The sequence below is a fragment of the Salmo salar genome, chromosome 16, assembly GCF_965601325.2.
Source record: "Salmo salar chromosome 16, fSalSal1, whole genome shotgun sequence".
Lineage (NCBI taxonomy): Eukaryota > Metazoa > Chordata > Actinopteri > Salmoniformes > Salmonidae > Salmo > Salmo salar.
Window position 1 is genome coordinate 24,031,458 of NC_138306.1, and position 21,168 is coordinate 24,052,625.

At 43.2% G+C, this 21,168-nt stretch overlaps 1 protein-coding gene across 2 annotated transcripts; it reads right to left on the reverse strand.

The window, feature by feature from the left end:
• Positions 1–142: 142 nt before the first annotated feature.
• LOC106573380 (kelch domain-containing protein 10) lies at positions 143–13,924 on the reverse strand. 2 transcript variants are annotated; one of them, XM_014148383.3, is made up of 10 exons: positions 13,676–13,924; positions 12,665–12,757; positions 10,354–10,575; positions 10,048–10,202; positions 8,072–8,220; positions 7,878–7,962; positions 7,722–7,788; positions 7,572–7,619; positions 3,123–3,262; positions 143–3,048 (listed from the first exon to the last, which is right to left on the reverse strand). In XM_014148383.3, exons 1-10 carry the CDS (start codon positions 13,767–13,769, stop codon positions 2,839–2,841), a joined length of 1,263 nt encoding a protein of 420 aa, XP_014003858.1. In that variant the 5' UTR covers positions 13,770–13,924; the 3' UTR covers positions 143–2,838. The 2 variants fall into 2 exon arrangements, with proteins under 2 accessions (XP_014003858.1, XP_014003859.1); XM_014148384.3 differs by lacking the exon at positions 12,665–12,757 and having other exon boundaries at positions 13,676–13,922.
• Positions 13,925–21,168: the final 7,244 nt, after the last annotated feature.

Consider the following 21,168-nt stretch of genomic DNA (forward strand, 5'->3'; position numbering starts at 1 on the left):
TAATGATCATACCATTCAATCAGCTTCTTGATATGCCACACCTGTCAGGTGGATGGATTATCTTAGCAAATGATAAATGCTCACTAATAGGGCTGTAAACAAATTTGTGCACAACATTTTAGAGAAATAAGCTTTTTGTGCATATGGGACAATTCTGGGTACTTTTATTTCAGCTCATGAAACCAACACTTTACATGTTGCATTTATATTTTTGTTCAGTATAATACAAAGCCAAAATAAGTTTCGTTTGAAAGGGAGTCAGTTAAATCAAATACATAGTACCTGGATTTTCAGGCCAAATAATACACCAGTCAAAGTTTAAAAAAAAGTGCTTACAGTACATTTATTAAAACAATGAAATTAAAAAACCTAGTGGAGTCATGACAGCGTCATCATGATTGCCTTTAAATTGTGCAGAGTCAGGTTCAGTTAGTCCATCCACATCAGTACAGCATGTGTAAAGGGACTACATTCACAGGTTGACATGGAGGAGTTCCAATATCTTTTACTTCCATAGATTACCAACAAAACAATACAGACCACTGGATGCAGTGTCCCATACAGAAGCCCAGTTTCCCAAAAAGTATAGTTATAGCAAAGGCAAATTTCCCAGTCCAAAATAAACCCTTAGGCACTATCCCTTGATACTTCTCATGATCCTAAAAGATTTGAGTGGGTGTAAGAAACATGTCAGAAGCCAAACCTAGTCTTCCAGATCTACAAGTAGTAGCCAGGGTGCTAGAGGATTGGCATTGATTTCAGACTGAGCACCTATGTTCTGTGTAGAAACTACAGGATAAACAAAGAGGACCAGAGGTGCCAGGTGAGTTACAGTCTGACAGGGAAAATGTGTGGGATATTAAAGAGATTAAACCCAACATTGTTGAAAAGTTAAAAAGGCAGAGTTGTGATTTCATTGGTTTTTCCACCAGACACATGTCCAGTTTGGTTTAATGTTAAAACGACCTGAAGACACTGGTGCACATCTTTAAAAGCACAAATAGGATAAATGCAGAAGGGGGTAGCTGCAGCCCAATATGACGCCCAGAGTATGGGTGAGTGGGCATGTCTAAAGAATAGTAGTGGGCGTGTGGAAAGGAAAGTAGTGCTCTGCTATAGGTTACACCAGAGTTTCCTGGGGACCCCAAGAGGTTTTGCCCCAGCGCTACTCAGCTGATTCAAATAAATCAACAAATGATGATTTGGTTATTTGAGTCAGCCGTGTAGTGCTGGAGCAATACAACACCAGGTGCACGAGTCATTCGCACTGGCTTAAGCTGACATGCAAAACGGTCGAGTGGCAACAAATCTGCCCAATTAGCCGATTCGCTTTCCATACACCCACTCCTTTCGACACACCCACTCTCCGGTCACCATATTGGGCAGCACCATACCAAATGAGTCTGTCCAACCAAATTCACAAGTTAAGGGTTCACTGTGCGTGATCGACATTCAGAAACCCAAACAAAAAGAGAACTGTAATGGACAGAATGGTTTGACCAAAGGTCAGTAAACAGAATAGGAGGAAGGAGGACTCATTAGTAAAGCATGGGGGAACAGAGACTGGTGGAGGGCGATATGGACATTTCCATATTTTCAGTGACTAGGAGTAAAGTTAAAATACAGTTGTGACACTGGAAAAAAATGATCTGAAAAAGGCACTAAATGAAATAAATGGCATGCTCTTGTTTTCACTTTGTAGCTACAGTACAGTTTCACACAGCTCCCTCTGTGCGTGTGATCAGTGTGTCTAAGACCAGAAGTTGTAAGACTCAGGCTCTAGAGAGTCACAGTGCTGTCACAGGGGGCTGACATAGTCACACTGGCTCAAGAGGTGAACTATACAGAACAAGATTTGCCATGTCTGTCCTAAATCAATGCCTTGCCCCACCAGCCTGCTAAATGAGAGCTATTCATCTTAGACCGGTCAGCGGACATAGCAGCTGCTTCTTCTTTACCAGTGGGCTTCCTTACAGAAAACAACAAGACACCATGTCTATCAGCATCATGTACCCGGTCTGTCTCCCTCAGGAACCTATACATCACAGTATCAAAAGAGACTATTTCCAAAAAAATATATGTCCCTTTAGGCATTAAGGAAATAATCCACCACTGATTTTCCTTTTGAACAGCATGTGTGTGGTGGGGGGGTGGGGGGAATAATGAGTAGAGATGAGGGCTCTCCATAGTGGTTTTCAGTCTATGGAGCTACGTTTGCGTCGCGTTCCAGAAATTCAGCCGCACAAAAAAATAATAAAAAAAAATACCTAGAACTACGTATAGAGCTAAGCAAACTAACCTCCATCGGCTACGTTGCAGATCTTTTGCGTAGACTGTAGAGCCCTTTGGAGTGCCTTGAAACAATACTCAAGATAACGGGTATGATTAGTGTGGTCAGCTGCATGCAAACATATAAAAGGATGAAATAAGTAGCATTCAGTGAACTCCAATTTCTACTAAAACTCCACTGTCTCCTAGTTAAGCTAATGAAATATGAAGGCAAACAAACCCTGAAATACACCAGGTCCCAGGGACTCCAACAAATCTCAAACATTCCACTTGGGATTTCAAACTCAGTCAAAGTGCACACATTAAAACCTTTATTTTTTAAAAAGGCATCCAATGTTTGTTTTTGAGGATGACCTGACGTTATGTCCACAATGTACATCAGTTCTCTTCCCTCAGTCCATTCCCAGACATGCCAACACACCTGTTCATTGTTCCGTTGCTCAGTGGTGGCAGGAAAGGGAGTCAACTCAGTTCCATCCACAATCCGTTGGCCTTCACCGCTGTCCTTGCTTTGACCTGTTCCCACGTCAGCCGTGAGGGCCTGGTAGTCTACTTGAGGCGTTGGATGAGGGTGTGTGTGAGGCCCAGGCTGAGTAGCTGCAGGGAGGAGAGCTGGGCCAGGCGAGGGAAGGCCTTGAGCAGCCTCTCCCAGGTCAGCTCCAGCAGGCTGGGCACCACTAGCCACACCTTGTACAGAGACCCAGTCCTCCTGTTCTCTGACATGTTCACCACTCCACCATGCACATACATACAGCCAGCCTGGGAGAGGGAGGAGAGAGAGAGACTTGATTGAAAATCATACATCCAGAAAAGTGTGTGTGTGATGTACTGACCGGTGTGACTGCAGCACAGTGGAAGTAAGCAGGCTCAGGCATGACGGTGGGTAGCTTGGTCCACTGGAAGGTCTGCAGATTGATCTTCCACAGGTCAGCTAGGATCAGCTCCCCATTGTAACCCCCACATAGAAACACCTCTAAGGGGGGAGAGAGAGGGATGAACACCGACTCCCAGTCCATAGCCTAGACTAGGGTAGCAAAGGGACGGCATGTTATTGGTAACTTTCAAAGTTTACCAGTAAACTACCAGAATTTTGGTAACAAGGATTTTATGGAATTTGATCACATTTATGTAATTATTTCTGGCCCTCTGTGTGGCCTTATCACATGTAAAATACACTGATTGTACAAAACATTAAGACATCTGCTCCATCATGACAGACTGACCAGGTGAAAGCTATGATCCCTTATTGGTCACCTGTTAAATCCACTTCAATCAGTATAGATGAAGAGGAGACAGGTTAAAGAAGGATTTTTAAGCCTAGAGGCATGGATTGTGTGTGTCAGAGAGTGAATGAGCAAAACAAAAGATTTAAGTGCCTTTGAACAGGGTATGGTAGTAGGTGCCAGGCGCACCGGTTTGTGTCAAGAACTGCAACGCTACTGGGTTTTTCACACTCAACAGTTTCTAGTGTGTATCAAGAATGGTCCGCCACCCAAAGGACATCCAGCCAACTTGACAGCTATGGGAAGCATTGGTTTGGCGCCCCCTCTGGCTCGTGCGGTGGGGGAGATCTTCGTGGGCTATACTCAGCCTTGTCTCAGGGTAGTAGTCTGGTTGGTGGTCTGTAGATATCCCTCTAGTGGTGTGAGGGCTGTGCTTTGGCAAAGTGGGTGGGGTTATATCCTGCCTGGTTGGCCCTGTCCAAGGGTATCATAGGATGGAGCCAGTGTCCCCCGACCCACCCGTCTCAGCCTCCAGTATCTAGGCTGCAATAGTTTGTGTGCCGGGGGACTAGAGTCAGTCTGTTATATCTGGAGTAATTCTCCTGTCTTATCTGGTGTCGTGTGAGAATTTAAGTATGCTCCCACTAATTCTCCCTCCCTCTAAGAGGATGTGAGCCGTAAGATCATGCCTCAGGACTACCTGGCCTGATGACTCCTGGCTGTCCCCAGTCCACCTGGTCGTGCTGCTGCTCCAGTTTCAACTGTTCTGCCTGCGGCTAGGGAACCCTGACCTGTTTACCGGACAAGCTACTGGTCAGGGACCTGCTGTTTGACTCTCTACCGCACATGCTGTCTCGACCTCTGAATCCTAATGTTTGGTACTCATTGTATATCAAATAAGATTTAAAAATGACAAAGCTGTAAAACATTATCTTAAATATAAAACGTCAACTTAGTGAATACCATTGTGTTTAACATGGTTTCAGCACGAAATATCCTTTATTTAATTTTTTTTTTTTACTTCTTTTACCGTCAATACATCTTTATTGTATATGTTTTGGTGCCAAACTGGTGGCGGTTCTGAAGTCCAGAGTTGCTGAGTTAATTTTAAATTCCATTATTGATTTAATGCTTTTCATTAGCCTATTTTCTCATGAACCATGGGCTATCCCCTAGAAACTAAATGCACAATATGGACACATAAAAATATATACTATATTGTGCCTTTAGAAAGTATTCATATCCCTTGACTTATACCACATTTTGTTGCGGCACAGCCTGAATTCAAAATGGATTAAATAGATTTTTTCCCCTCACCCATTTACTTACACGCACAATACCCCATAATGGTTGTTGATCATTGCTAGACAGCAATTTAAGTCATGCCATAGATTTAAGCTGATTTACAGTAACAGTCAAAAGTTTGGACACACCTACTCATTCAAGGGTTTCTTTATTTTGACTAGTTTCTACATTGTAGAATAGTGATGATATAACATATGGAATCATGTAGTAACCAAAACTGTTATATTTTATATTTGGGATTCTTCAAAGTAGCCACCCTTTGCCTCTGACAGCTTTGCAAACACTTGGCATTCTCTTAACCAGCTTCACCTGGAATACTTTTCCAACAGTCTTGAAGGAGTTCCCACATATGCTGAGCACTTTTTGGCTGCTTTTCCTTCACTCAACTCATCCCAATTGGGTTGAAGTCAGGGGATTGTGGAGGCCAGGTCATCTGATGCAGCACTCCGTCACTCTCCTTCCTGGTCAAATAGCCCTTACACAGCCTGGAGGTATGTTTTGGGTCATTGCCCTGTTGAAAAACAAATGGTGGGACTAAGCGCAAACCAGATGAGATGGCATATCACTGCAGAATGCTGTGGTAGCCATGCTGGTTAAGTGTGCCTTGAATTCTAAATAAATCACCGACAGTGTCACCAGCAAAGCACCCCCACACAATCACACCTCCTCCTCCTCCTCGCTTCACGCTGGGAACCACACATGCGGAGAGCATCTGTTCACCTACTCTGCGTCTCATAAAGACACGACAATTAATACCAAAAATCTCACATTTTGAATCATCAGACCAAAGGACAGATTTCCACCGGTCTAAAGTCCATTGCTTGTGTTTCTTGGCCCAAGCAAGTCTCTTCTTATTATTGGTGTCCTTTAATAGGGGTTTCTTGCAGCAATTTGACCATGAAGGCTTGATTCATGCAGTCTCCTCTGAACAGTTGATGTTGAGATGTGTCTGCTATTTGAACTATGTGAAGAATTTATTTGGTCTGCAATTTGAGGCTGGTAACTAATTACCTTACCTTCTGCAGCAGAAGTAAGTCTGGGTCTTCCTTTCCTGTGGCGGTCCTCATGGAAGCCAGTTTCATCATAGCTCGATGGTTTTTGCGACTGCACTTGAAGAAACTTTGAAAGTTCTTGACATTTTCCATATTGACTGACTTTCATGTCTTAAAGTAATGATGGACTGTTGTTTCTCTTTGCTTATTTGAGCTGTTCTTGCCAGAATATGGACTTGGTCTTTTACCAAATAGGGCCGTCTTCTGTATACCCCCCTACCTTGTCACAACACAACTGATCTGCTCAAACGCATTGAAGAAATTCCACAAATTAGCATTCCAGGTGACTACCTCATGAAGCTGGTTGAGAGAACGCCAAGAGTGTGCAAAGCTGTCAAGGAAAAGGGTGGCTAATATATTTTGATAAATGTAACACCTTTTTGGTTATTACATGATTCCATTTGTTATTTCATAGCGTTGATGTCTTCATTATTCTACAAAGTAGAAAATAGTAAAAATAAAAACCCTGGAATGAGTAGGTGTGTACAAACTTTTGACTGTAACTAGGTCACTTGGGCACATTTAATGTCATCTTTGTAAGCAACTCCATTGTACATTTGGGTTATTAGGTTTATTGTCCTGCTGAAAGCTGAAATGGTCTCCCAACAGGTTTTCCTCTAGGATTTTGCCTGTGCTTAGCTCGATTCCGTTTCTTTTTATCCTAAAAAAACATCTTAGTCCTTGTCGATGACAAGCATACCCATAACATGATGCAGCCACCACCATGCTTAGAAATATGAAGAGTGGTACTCAGTGGCGTTGTGTTTGCCCCAAACATAAGGCTTTGTATTCAGGACAAATTTTTCTGTTTTACTTTAGTGCCTTATTGTAACAGGATGCAAGCTTTGGAACATTTTTATTCTGTACAGCCTTCCTTCTTTTCACTGTCATTTATGTTAGTATTGTGGAGTAACTACAGCATTACCTCCCATAAAGTCACTATTGGCCTCACGGTGAAATCCCTGAGAGGTTTCCTTCCTCTCCGGCAACTGAGTTAGGAAGGGCGTCTCTATCTTGGTAGTGATGGGGTGTATTGATACACAATCCAAAGGGTCATTAGAAACTACATCATGCTCAAAGGGATATTCAATGCCTGCTTTTTATTTTTACCCATCTACCAATAGGTGCTGTTCTTTGCGAGGCACTGGAAAACCTCCCTGGTCTTGAATCTGTGTTTGAAATTCACTGCTCGACTGAGGGACCTTACAGATGTATGTATATGCATGTGTGGGTTAGTCATTCAAAAATCATTATTGCACACAGAGTGAGTCCATGGAACTTATTATGGGACTTTAGCACATTTTCACTCCTGAACTTATTTAGGGTTGCCATAACAAAGGAGTTGCACACTTATTGACTAAAGACATATCAGCTTTTCATTGTTAATTAATTTGTACAATTTCTAAAACACATAATTCCACTTTGACATTATGGGGTATTGAGTGTAGGCCAGTAACAAAATCTCAATTGAATCCAATTAAAATTTAGGCTGTAACAGGTCAAATGTGGAAAAAGGTCAAGGGGCAGGAATAGTTTCTGAAGGTACTACATAGGATTTAAAATCATTTTTGCAAGTTAATCAAGTATAAATTACCAAAGTTACCATAAATTACCTGTTATTTACCAATATTACTGAAAATTCTGGTAACCCTAGCCTGGACACACAGAGCTGATTCCTAGTAAACAGATGTAAAGTTCTTACCCTGCCTGACCTGGACACAACTGTGACACCGTCGTGCTGCAGGATACCCTGACAACAGAACACACATCAGTTTACTGATCTGTGGACACACACACACGCGCGTGCACAGTAATGTGTATATGAACAACATTAGACCCTTATGCAACCAACCTATTTTTTCATGAGGTTTCGTGATAATCTCCTCCCAAGAGTTAGTCTCTAGGTTGTAGGCGTGTATCTGAGGGGGGAACAGAACGTAAACCCCCATGTTAAAATATGTCAGTAAAACAACCATCATACATAGTGTTCTCTCATCCTGTACTGTACTTTGTCTAGGGGATATGATGTCCAGGAAGTCCCGCCTCCTAGGATGTATATTCTCTGTCCATCATGGGCCACCTCATGTCTGTACCTGAAAGAGAGATTAAGATGTGTGTGTGTGTGTGTGTGTGTGTGTGTGTGTGTGTGTGTGGGGGGGGGTAACTACCAGAGGATTAAGAGGTATATAAGGGGCGACTGACCTTTCCTCTGGCAGGTCTGTAGGGGGGTTGTTGGGCTTGAGGTGGGTCCACTCCCTGGTAGTCAGGTCCAGCCTGTGTAGGTCTGTGCTGTAAACGTAGCCTGTCGTCCCTCCAAACACATACAGATAGCCATTAATGATGGCCATGGCCTGGAAGGAGGGAGGAATGAGAAGGAGAGAGCATGGTTGTGGGGAATTTCCTTACTGTCAAGCCAAGGGATTCAGAATTAAGTGATTTGTTACAGTAGGTCAGACTAACAATGTAAATAATTGTGTCAGTTATTTACTTTGACTGAGCCAATCTTTTCAGATCAGAGGTTAGGAAAGACAAAGGAAGGAAGTCATATATAGTGCATTCTGAAAGTATTCAGACCCCTTAACTTTTTCCACATTGTTACGTTACAGACTTATCCTAAGATTGATTAAATAAACCCACAATACCCCAGAGTGACAAAGCGAATATGTTTCTCAATTCCTTTGCAAATGTATTAAAATTAACATAAATACCTTATTTACGTAAGTATTCAGACACTTTGCTATAAGACTCAAAATTGAGTTCAGATGCATCCTGTTTCCATTGATCATCCTTGATATGTTTCTACAACTTGATTGGAGACCACCAGTAGTAAATTCAATTGATTGGACATGATTAGGAAAGGCACACACCTGTCTATGTAAGGTCCCACAGTTGACAGTGCATGTCAGAGCAAAAACCAAGCCATGCGGTCGAAGGAATTGTCGTAGAGTTCCGAGATATGATTGTGTCAAGTTACAGATCTGGGGAAGGGTACCAAAAGATTTCTGCAGCATTGAAGCTCCCCAAGAAGACAGTGGCCTCCATCATTCTTAAATTGAAGTTTGGAACCACCAAGACTCTTCCTAGAACTGTCCGCCTGGCCAAACTGAGAAATCGGGGAGAAAGGTCATTGACAGAGCTCTAGAATTCCTCTGTGGAGATGGGAGAACCTTCCAGAAGGACAACCATCTCTGCAGCACTCCACCAATCAGGCCTTTATGGTAGAGTTGCCAGACGGAAGCCATTCATCAGTAAAAAGGCACAATGACAGCCCGCTTGGAGTTTGCCAAAAGGTACCTAAAGACTCCAAGACCATCAGAAACAAGATTCGCTGGTCTGATGAAATCAAGATTGAACTCTTTGGCCTGAATGCCAAGCGTCACATCTGAAGGTAACATGGCACCATCCCTACAGTGAAGCAAGTTGGTGGCAGCATCATGATGTTTTTCAGCAGCAGGGACTGAGAGAGTAGTCAGAATCGAGGGAAAGAAACAGAGCAAAGTACTGAGATCCTTGATGAAAACCTGCTCTAGAGCGCTCAGGAACTCAGACTGGGGAGAAGGTTCACCTTCCAACAGGACAACAACCCTTAGCACAAAGCCAAGACAACGCAGGAGTGGCTTTGGGACAAGTCTCTGAACGTCCTTGAGTGGCCCAGCCAGAGCCCCGACTTCAACCCGATCGAACATCTCTGGAGAGACCTGAAAATAACTGTGCAGCGATGCTCCCCATCCAACCTGACAGAGCTTGAGAGGATCTGCAGAGAAGAATGGGAGAAACTCCCCAAATACAGGTGAGCCAAGCTTGTAGCGACATACCCAAGAAGACTGGAGGCTGTAATCGCTGCCAAAGGTGCATCAACAGAGTAAAAGGTCTGAATACTTATGTAAATGTTTCTGTTTTGCATTTGTAATAAATTTGCTAACATTACTAAACTTGTTTTTGCTTTGTCATTATAGGGCATTGTGTGTAGATTAAAGAGGGGAAAAAAGCAATTTAATCAATTTTAGAATAAGGCTGTAACATAAAAAAAGGTAAATGCTTCTGAATACTTTCTGAATGCACTGTAGGAGTAATGGAAAATGCCATAGCCCAGGTTTAAAGCTAACCGTTAACTCTCCACAGACCACACGATGTGTCAGTGGGACAACTCAGGTGGTGAACAGATGAGAGCTCTTTACCTGCCCGTAGATTCGGTTGGGTTTCTTCCCTCGGCAGTTGAGCAGTTTCCAGCGTTTGTAGTGAACATTGCAGACATGGACGTCGTTCCCGTTGCTTTCTCCAAAAGGAATCCCAGTGCCCCCGAACACCAATAGATTGTTTCCGTGTAAGACAGCTGAGACATACAGAGAAAAACACTAAACAAACTGTTCAACGGTCTGTTCTCAGTCTGACCAGGAACGGATAATAAATGGTTAAGCAAGTTCATTTTGCAATGGATCTATGGGTACATAAAAGGACAGACAATCTTCGACTTATTCCCTTACCTGACATGGAAGCCAGCTCGGTGGGCATGTAGCCCTCTGTGTGGACCTGTTGCCAGGTAGCCGTGGCGAAGTGAAACCTCCACAGCTCCCTGAAAAGAGGGTAGTCCTCGTTCTCCGAGCCACCTGCCTCCTCAAAGTCAGGGTTGTATCCTCCAAACACATACAGGTTGGCACTGTCGGCCACACACCGGTGCCCGCTGCGGGCTGGGGGGGCACAGTGACCTGAGGGGGGAGGTGAGTAAAGAGCGGGGTTTCATGGATGGAAGAGGGAGAAAGGGTGGGGGAAGGAGACAGGGTTACAGGGGAATTTTCCTTCCTCTTGCACTTCTTTAGTGCCTTTTGTGGATCTCTGCGATAACTTTAAGCAATAGCGCCACCTTGTCTCTTTCTGCCATATGGTTTTCACCTATTTAGTCCAGCCAGACTCATGAGGGCAGGAACAACAGAGCAGAAGGGGATGCTATTTGGAATGGAGCTTGCAACATTGAAATCTAGGCAATCTAAAATGTGTATCCTACCCTTGTTGACTTGACCGCCCCTACATGATTTGCATGGGCTGAAGAGCCATAGATGTGTAGGCCTAGTCTGTTATTTCCCAGCTGTGTGTCACAGACAGCCGATCTAGAGACATAAGTTAGTATAATAAACTGAAGTGAAGTAATCCAGCGGGTTTCCATCAGATTTCTACCCAGAGCCATTATATAATCTGCTGCACAGATTACCAAGAACATGGCTGCATAAGCAGACAGCTTTCAACAAGCAAACGCTAAAACATTTCTGATTATGTAAGAATCTAGATAAATAGGCCTAGCCATCACATAAGCATGTGGTTAAAGTACTCCCTATATGACAGGCTTAGGAGAAAGTCTGCATGTTAAATGAATAATGAACCATATCTTGACATACTTCGTAACATTTTCACTGTGGAGGTGGTCGACTTCACTGTCTGTAATGATTAAATGTCCAGCCATCAGTATGATGAGCTTTGAGTAAACAGCAAAGGACTAAACAACAGCCCTATGGAATCATTGAGCCTCAAGATATTTTGTTGGTCATTTCAACAGAGGAATGCTTTTAGTGGAATAAGAGATCAAATAGTCAAATGGATCTACTTTCAGACACTGAGGAAAATAGGAGGCACAGGTCAAGGGCTCTACACTGACTATCTAATTTAAATACAAAAATTAAATAAATATTTTTTTTTTTTTTTTACAAGGAGCAGGTGCACAAAGAAAAATATTTGAGGTAACAAGCAATTTTATTTGTAGTAATGGTGCAAGCATGACAGTCATGAATCTGCGCTCAGTGCATTCTGGCACTCAGGGGCAGATGTACAGTGAAGTAATCATTGCAACCATTATCATTTGAGTGATTTTTTTTCCCCTCCTAGGCGCACGGAGGTCTATTGCTTCCTATAACAATTATGACAATCGTTATAGGAGCAACAACATGACCGACTCACAGAGAGAAAAATAGAACAGAGAAAGCGAGACCTCAGAACACTCCATGACAAACGTACATCCAAACCCAGAGACACTGAGGGAGAGAAAGCCTCCCAGGGTCCAATAGAGAAGGCTGAAGAGGATGAGTAAGAAGAGGAAAGGAGGAACCAGGGCCAATCAGAGTAAGAGAGACTGTTGCTAAGAGGGATAAAAGTGATAAAAGAGAACAGGAAGGAAGAGAAGAGGTGGAGTGGACCGAGAACCATTACAAGGGAGAGGAAGAGGCTGTTTAGATAGGAAGAGAGGAGGAAGCAGAGTGGTACAAGTGGATTTCCTTGAGTCATAGGAAACGAGAGGAGGGAGACTGGACAAGGGAGTGAGAGAGGAGGTGGAAGAGCAGATAGGACATTAGTACTTGGCCAACTGTAGAAGACATAGTTGCCATTGAGGGGATTCCATTAATGCCCCGTTCTGGCCGACAGCAAAGTCGGCTCAAAACAAAAGTGACGTACAGTAGGTGAAGCATGTGGAGTAATATGTAAGAATCTTTATTTCTATGCAAAAATGACTGCGCTTGATAAAAATGCTTAATCTGCATTCCCAATGAAACCTAGTTTGAAAATTCAAACATATTTCATGGAAAAGAGATGTTTCTGAACAATGCTTCATGATGCCTTGTTGACAAGATGTGGCGCTGATTACTGTTCAATTTTAGCAGGGCGCACCCTGCTATCCCGGTTCAACCCGGGCCAGCTTAAATTGAACCCCTCATTCTTTAGCAGAGTCTGAGGGCACTAGAGTTGCGTTAGTATTGGTTGGTGAAGAGAGAGGTGGTCTTGGCTGCAGTCCCGGGTGTTACAGTTACCCACCTTCTCTCAGAAACCTATTAGGGATGCGGAAGTTGGGGCACGAAGGGGAGAAGATCCGCCGAGCCTGAAGCCATCTTACTCTCTTCTTAGAGCCTGCCAGTCATCACCAACCACAATCACCAGCCATGATACAGACATGTGCACACACACAGACACAATTAGCGGAGAACAAAACCACAAAAACATTACAAAAGCAGACAGACCGACATTCCACCCCAAACATAGGCTTTTGGTGGAGTTCAGCTCAAGCCTGCTTAGTGTCTAACCAAATAGGCTAGACAAGTGGCTTGTCCATTGTTGTATGACAAACACATACAGGTACCCTAATATTTATATATTTCTTAATTCCATTATTTTACTTTAGACTTGTGTGTACTGTTAGATACTACTGCACTGTTGGAGCTAGGAACACAAGCATTTCGCTACACCCGCAATAACATCTGTGTATGTGACCAATAACATTTGATTTGAGAAAGAGACAGCCTTGGTGGTGCAGCTACCACATAAGTGGCTGACACTACCCAGCCCCTCAGAACCTACAGTATCTTTGACTCGAGTCAAAGATACTTTTCCAACCTTACATCAGTACTTGAGTTGTTTCAAAACTGTGGTTGCCACTGATTGGTCAATACTACAATATTTCCTATGGAAATACATTTAGATCTACTCAGCAAAGTCAGTAGTACAAATGACTGGCAATGGATTGCACAGAGGGATAATGTATGCTTCCCACCATTAGTCAGTCTTCTTTGCATGACAGTTGACTTCCGTATCAAGCTGAGCTAACGTTAAGTTAACGTTAGCTGGATAAAATACTTGGCTAAAGTCAAAGCTAAAGTTAATCGCCTGTCTCTAATATTGTAATTCGAAGATCTGCCTTCCTAAACAATTACGCTGACTAGTTTTTTTAGATTGCCTGCCAGTTAGTTACTGTACCTAGCTAATTCTAGCTAGGTAGTTTTACATGGATAGCAGCTAGATAGGAAAATAACAGTTCAGCTAGCTACAAACCTGAGTCTCTGATGGGAGGCCTCCCCGATAGTTTCTCGAATTTGTTGAGTTGATACAAGCCGCGACTACATTCACCATCTTCAACAGAGGACATTTTGAAAAGGTAACTAACAGTAAATAAAAACTTTCATCGATTGAAATGATGTCGCAACAAACTGTGATAAGGACAAAAAAAACGAAACACTAGTTAGCTAGACATGCATTTACGTCAACCTGAAACGTCGTCCACGCCAGCTGAAATGCTCCAGCCAATCAGATAATCGGGAAGGCATTCAAGAGTTACAGTATTCTAAAACGTTGGGAAATGGGTTATAAACTGATTGAAAACAAACTTCCAAGCAGATTGGTTGTAAATGTAGTCCTGGTTAACAGAGCAGACGTTTCGAGGGAAGTTACTTTATAATGGATAGCCAAAGAGATATGAGGACATAGAATTAGGAATGAGATTGAATTGATTTGGATCCCCATTAGCCGATGCCAATGGCGGCAGCTAGTCTTACTGGTGTCGGACCAGTCGCGGTCGGTGCCGTTTATGATGAGGGAGGACACATTTTTTTTCATGAGCATGGCCTATTTCTCTTACAGCATATTGGATGACTATCGTTTATATTCCATTAACCCAGTTCATGTAACATTGATAGTTTTAGGCTTCTACATGATACAAAAATGTTCCCAGTACCCATATTGAGGTTACTACAACCTAGCCTATCATTGAAAGTCTACAGCGTAGGTGAACTCAGGTCGAGAGCAAATTTTGAGCTGACACATTCAATACCGCCTTGCACACTCTTGCCTGCATCTAGCTGATCTGGGGTGTAATCATTAGTCTAACAGTTGCAAATGAGAGTTTCTTTTGGACAAATTCAGGTATGTTTACCCCGTTTAGTTCTGTTTAAAAACGTTTTTCAACAGAATCGGCGGAATGAATATACCCCTGATCACACTTAAATTCTGTTCACTTTCATGGCAGCTACGTTGTATTCCTTCTGGCATCTCTTCTTCTCACCTTTTCTCTTCATTCATGGACTTCAATGCACAACACATTAGCTGTATGTGACCAGGCAAAAAAAACTTTCCAAGCCAAACCATATCATTACCGCTACACACAGCCTACATCGTTGTCACCATATTAGCTAAAGTAACTTCATAGTCAACAAAGCTAATAGAACTAACTGTTAGTAAACCCGCTACAATCATGCATTAACGTTACAATGTATAGTCAGTAAGCAGTTTAGTATTTACACTGGTGGGCCCTGGTGGCAATTCATTTGTAAAACCAAAAGCTTACACTACATTGGCTTGGAAGATTTCCAGTGTTGTGTTGAATAATCATAGCCAGATAGCTAACATAGCATCCTTCTGTTTGAGCAGGGTGTTTGAGTAGGCTAACCTAGCTAGCTGCATTTACTAGCTAAGCAAGTGAAACTGAAAGTGAAAAAAAAACAATATCTCTCTCTTGCTTCTCCTTCATTTTTGAAGAAAATAATTTGATCAAGACTGTTCAACTATTGTCTTTCTCTCTCTTTGAGTCAACTACTCACCACATTTTATGCACTGTAATGCTTGATAGCAGGTAGCCTAGTGGTTAGAGCGTTGGACTAGTAACTGAAAGGTTGCAAAAATGAATTCCCGAGCTGACAAAGTAAAAATCTGTCGTTCTGCCCCTGAACGTGTCAGTTAACCCACTGTTCCTAGGCCGTCATTGAAAATAAGAATTTGTTCTTAACTGACTTGCCTTGTTAAATAAAAGTAAAAAATAGCTGTGGCTTATGCTTTCAGTATTATATTCATTCTTTGATCCTTTGATTGGGTGGACAACATGTCAGTTCCTGCTGCAAGAGCTCTGATAGGTTGGAGGACATCCTCCGGAAGTTATCATAATTACTGTGTAAGTCTATGGAAGGGGGTGAGAACCATGAGCCTCCTAGATTTTGTATTGAAGTCAATGTACCCAGAAGAGGACGGAAGCTAGCTGTCCTCCGCCTTCACCATGGTGCTACCCTAGAGACTGCTGTTGAGCCTACTGTAGACCTTCATTGCAAAACAGTGTGTTTTAATCCATTTTTTGGTGACGTGAATATGTTTACTATCGTTTTATCTAAAAATGATATGTTTTTAAATGTTTTAATATTTACATTTTTATGAAATTCACTGAAGAGGATGGTCCTCCCCTTCTTCCTCCGAGGAGCCTCCACTGAGTCCAACACATAACGAAAAATACATTACAGACAAAATATTTTTAACAAAGCAAATTTGAGGAAAGCACTTCTGAAGTTCCATCAACACACTGACTGTAGTACTTGCACTGGGAAAGCACTCAACCACTGCTATTCTTCCAGGATGCCTACAAGGCCTTCCCCCACCCTCCCTTTGGCAAATAAGATCACAAATCCATTTTGCTCCTCCGTTCCTATAGGCAGCAACTCAAACAGGAAGTACCCGTGCTTAGGTCTATTCAACGCTGGTCTGAACAATCGGAATCCATGCTTCAAGATTGTTTGATCACGCGGACTGGGATATGTTCCGGGTAGCCTCTGAAAATAATATTGGGTCTGAACCCCGCCCTGTGCAACTGGGTCCTGGATTTCCTAGCGGGCCGACCCCAGGTGGTGAAGGTAGGAAACTGCACCTCCACTTCACTGATCCTCCACACAGGGGCCCCACAAGGGTGCGTGCTCAGCCCCCTCCTGTACTCTCTGTTCACCCATGACTGCGTGTCCACACACGCCTCCAAGTCAATCATCAAGTTTACAGACGACACAACCATAGTAGGCCTGATTACCAACAATGACGAGACAGCCTACAGGGAGGAGGTGAGGGACCTGGCGCAGTGATGCCAGGAAAATAACCTCAACATCAACAAAATGAAGGAGCTGATCGTGGACTTTTGGAAAAAGCAGAGGGAGCACGCCCTATCCACATTGATAGGACCACAGTGCAGAAGGTGGAATGCTTCAAGTTCCTCTGCGTACCCATCACTGACAATCTGAAATGGTCCACCCACAACAGCGCCTCTTCAACCTCAGAAGGCTGAAGAAATTTGGCTTGGCCCCTAAGACCCTCACAAACTTTTACAGATACACAATTGAGAGCATCCTGTTGGGCTGTATCATTGTCTAGTACGGCAACCGCACCGCCCGGAACCGCAGGGCTCTCCAGAGTGTGGTGCGGTCTGCCCAACGCATCACCGGGGGCACACTGCCTGCCCTCCAGGACACCTACAGCACCCGATGTCACAGGAAGGCCAAAAAGATCATCAAGGACATCAACCACACGAGCCACGGCCTGTTCACCTCGTTGTCATCCAGAAGGTGAGGTCAGTACAGGTGCATCAAAGCTGGGACTGAGAGACTGAAAAACAACTTCTATCTCAAGGCCATCAGACTGTTAAATAGCCATCACTAGCCGGCTACCACCCGGTTACTCAACCCTGGAATCATTGGTCACTTTAATAATAGAACACTAGTCACTTTAATCATGTTTACATACTACTTTACTCATTTCATATGGATATAATGTATTCTATTCTACTGTATTTTAGTCAATGCGACTCCGACATTGCTTGTCCTAATATTTATATATTTCTTAATTCCATTATTTTACTTTTAGATTTGTGTGTATTGTTGTAAATTGTTAGATATTACTGCACTTCACTACACCCGCAATAACATCTGCTAAATATGTGTATGTGACCAATCAAATTTGATTTGATTTGGTGTGTGTGCATCTGTCAGTTACACATACCTATCAGTACAAACACACAACAAGTAGGTCACATGGGAGAGAGCCATTGTGCTGTGTGGTGTTGCTTTATTTGTTTTTTGAAACCAAGTTTGCTGTTCACTTGCGCTATATAAGATGGAAGGGAGTTCCATGCACTCATGGATATGTATAATACTGTATGTTTCCTTGAATTTGTTCTTGACCTGGGGACTATGAAAAGACCCCAGTGCTGTGTGTAAGTTGACTATGCAAACAATTTAGGATTTTCAACACATTCATGTTTCTTATAAAAAGAAGATGTGATGCAGTCAGTCTCTCCTCAACTCTTAGCCAAGAGAGACTGGCTTGCATAGTATTAATAGTAGCTCTCTGATTACAATGAAGGACAAGACTCTGTTTTGGGCCAGCTGCAGCTTAACTAGGTCTTTCTTTTCAGCACTTGACCATATGACTGGGCAATAATCAAGATAAGATAAAAACTAGAGCCTGCAGGACTTGCTTTGTGGAGTGTGGTATCAAAAAAGCAGAGAATCTCTTTATTACAGACAGACCTCTTTCCATCTTTACAACCATTAAATCTATATGTTTTGACCATGACAGTTTACAATCTAAGGTAACACCAAGTCATTTAGTCTCCTCAACTTGTTCAATAGCCATACCATTCATTACCAGATTCAGCTGAGAACTTAGGAAATGATTTGTACCAAATGCATGTTCAGGACCAGTTTATTACTGGCCACCCATTCCAAAACAGAGTGCAACTCTTTGTTAGCTGTGGTTGCTGATGCGTATAAGGTTGAATCATCAGCATACATGGACACACATGCTTGGTTTAATGCCAGTGTCAGGTCATTGGTAAAAATTTAAAAGAGTAGAGGGTCTAGAGAGCTTCCCTGGGATACTCCACACTTCACATGTTTTACATTAGAGAAGCTTTCATTAAAGAAAACCCTCTGAGTTCTGTTAGCTAGATAGTATAGGAATAAGGTTGAATCCTACTACACAGGCTCCGACGCCTGCCATATGTGGCCGGGGCTACAGTCCATTACGGATTACAAAGGAAGACTCAACCGTGATCTGCCCAACGATGCTTCTCTACCAGACGAACACAATGCATTTTATGCACGCTTTGACAACAACAACATCATGCCGGGTGTGAGTGCCGTCACCGAACCAGAGGATTGAGTGATCTCGCTCTCCGAGGCGACGTGAAAAAGGTCTTTAATCAGGTCAATACCCTCAAGGCCGCGGGGCCAGACGGAATTCCAGGGCACGTTCTCAGAGTATGCGCAGAACAGCTGGCAGGCATGTTCACGGTAATTGTCAACCTCTCCTTGTCCCAGTCTGTAATACCCACATGTTTTAAGATGACCACCATAATTCCTGTCCCCAATAACCTAAGGCTTCATGCTACAATGACTACTGCCCTGTAGCACTCATTTCTGTAATCAGGAAGTGCTTTTGAGAGGCTGGTTATGGCACACATTAGATCTATAGATGACACAATCTCAATCGCTCTTCACACTGCCCTCACCCACCTAGATAAGAGCAATACCTATGTGAGAATGCTGTTCACTGACTACAGCTCAGCGTTCAACACCCTTGTCCCCTCCAAGCTCGTCACCAAGCTTAGGACTCTGGGTCTGAACACCTTCCTGGACTTCCTGACGGGCCGACCCCAGGTGGTGAGGGTAGGCAACATCACTTCCGCCACACTGACCCTTAACACAGGGCCCCCCAGAGGTGTGTGCTTAGTCCCCTCCTGTACTCCCTGTTCACCCACAACTGCATGGCTATGCACGACTCCAACAAATTCATAAAGTTTGCTGACGACGGTGGTAGGCCTGATCACCGGTGATGATGAGTCAGCCTACTGGGAGGAGGTCAGTGGCCTGGCAGTGTGGTGCCAGAACAACAACCTCTCCCTCAACGTAAATAAGACCAAGGAGCTGATCATGGACTACAGGAAACGGGGGGGCGAGCACGCCCCCATCCACATCGACGGACCGCAGGGGATCAGGTCGAGAACTTCAAGTTCCTCGGTGTCCAAATCACTAAAGAATTAAAATGGTCCAAACACACACACAGTTGTGAAGAAGGCACAATAGCGCATCTTCCCCCTCAGGAGGTTGAAAAAGTTTGGCATGGGCCCTCAAATCCTCAAAACGTTCTACAGCTGTGGCTCTACAGAGGGTGGTGCGGACAACCCAGTACATCACTGGGGCCAAGCTCCTTGCCATCCACAGTGCATTCGGAAAGTATTCAAGGGCCTGAATACTTTAAGAATGCACTGTATTTCAGGTAGTGGAATAAGAAGGCCCGGAAAATCGTTAGACTCCAACCACCCTAGCCATAGACTATTCTCTCTGATTCCACATGGCAAGCGGTACTGGTGCATCAAGTCTGGCACCAACAAGCTCTTAAACAGTTTCTATCCCCAAGCAATAAGACTGATAAATAGCTAACAAAATAGCTACACAGACTGAGTTAACCTTGTATCCTCATTGACCTTTTTATTTTTGTCTCTATGCACACTCACTGGGCCCTATACACTCACACACTCACTCCATCATCTGCTCACTCAGACTATCACGACTCAGGATATGACCCAGATGCAGACACAGGAGGCAGATAGTTTGATTCTCAGAATATTTATTATAACAAAGGGACAGGCAAAGGACAGCTCCAGGGCAGGCAGAGGTTCGTAATCCAAGGCAGAGTCAATCAGGGACAGAACGGCATGCAGGCTTGGGGTCAGAACAGGCAGAAAGGTCGGAACCGGGAAGACTGCAAAACAAAACTTGAGAACAGGAGAAACTGGAAAAACTCTGGTAAGACCTGGCATAACAAGACGAACTGGCAACAGACAAACAGAAAACGCAGGTAAAAATACACAGGGGATAATGGGGAACAATAGGAGACACCTGGTGGGGATGTGGAAACGAGCACAAGACAGGTGAAACAGATCAGGGTGTGACACACATAACATGCACACATTTATACTGACTCTACACACAAGAACACCCACTCACATTCAAGCTGCTGCTACTCTTTTTATCTTATATCCTGATGCCTAGTCACCTTACCCCTATACATATCTACCTCCATCACTCCAGTATTCCTGCACTTTGTAAATATGGCATTGGAACTGGCCCTGTATATAGTATGCCTACTTACTTATTGTGTTCTTCATATTTCTTCTTATTTCTCATGTGTTTTTTTCTAGTATTACATAGTTATTTATTATTGCATTGTTGGGTTTTGAGTTTGCAAGAAAGGCATTTCACTGTACTTGTGCATGTGACATGAAAACTGTCAACTTTAAACTGTTAGAACCAGTAAAGGCTGCTTTACCATTCATGGGTAGTGGAATGATTTTGGCTTCCCTCCAGGCCTGAGGACAAAGACTTTCCTATAGTCGTGGCCAAAAGTTTTGAGAATGACACAAATTTTAATTTTCACAAAGTCTGCTGCCTCATTGTCCTTAGATATTTTTGTCAGATGTTACTATGGAATACTGAAGTATAATTACAAGCATTTCATAAGTGTCAAAGGCTTTTATTGACAATTACATGAAGTTGATGCAAAGAGTCAATATTTGCAGTGTTGACCCTTCTTTTTCAAGACCTCTGCAATCCGCCCTGGCATGCTGTCAATTAACTTCTAGGCCACATCCTGACTGATGGCAGCCCATTCTTGCATAATTAATGCTTGGAGTTTGTCAGAATTGGTGGGGTTTTGTTTGTCCACCCGCCTCTTGAGGATTGACC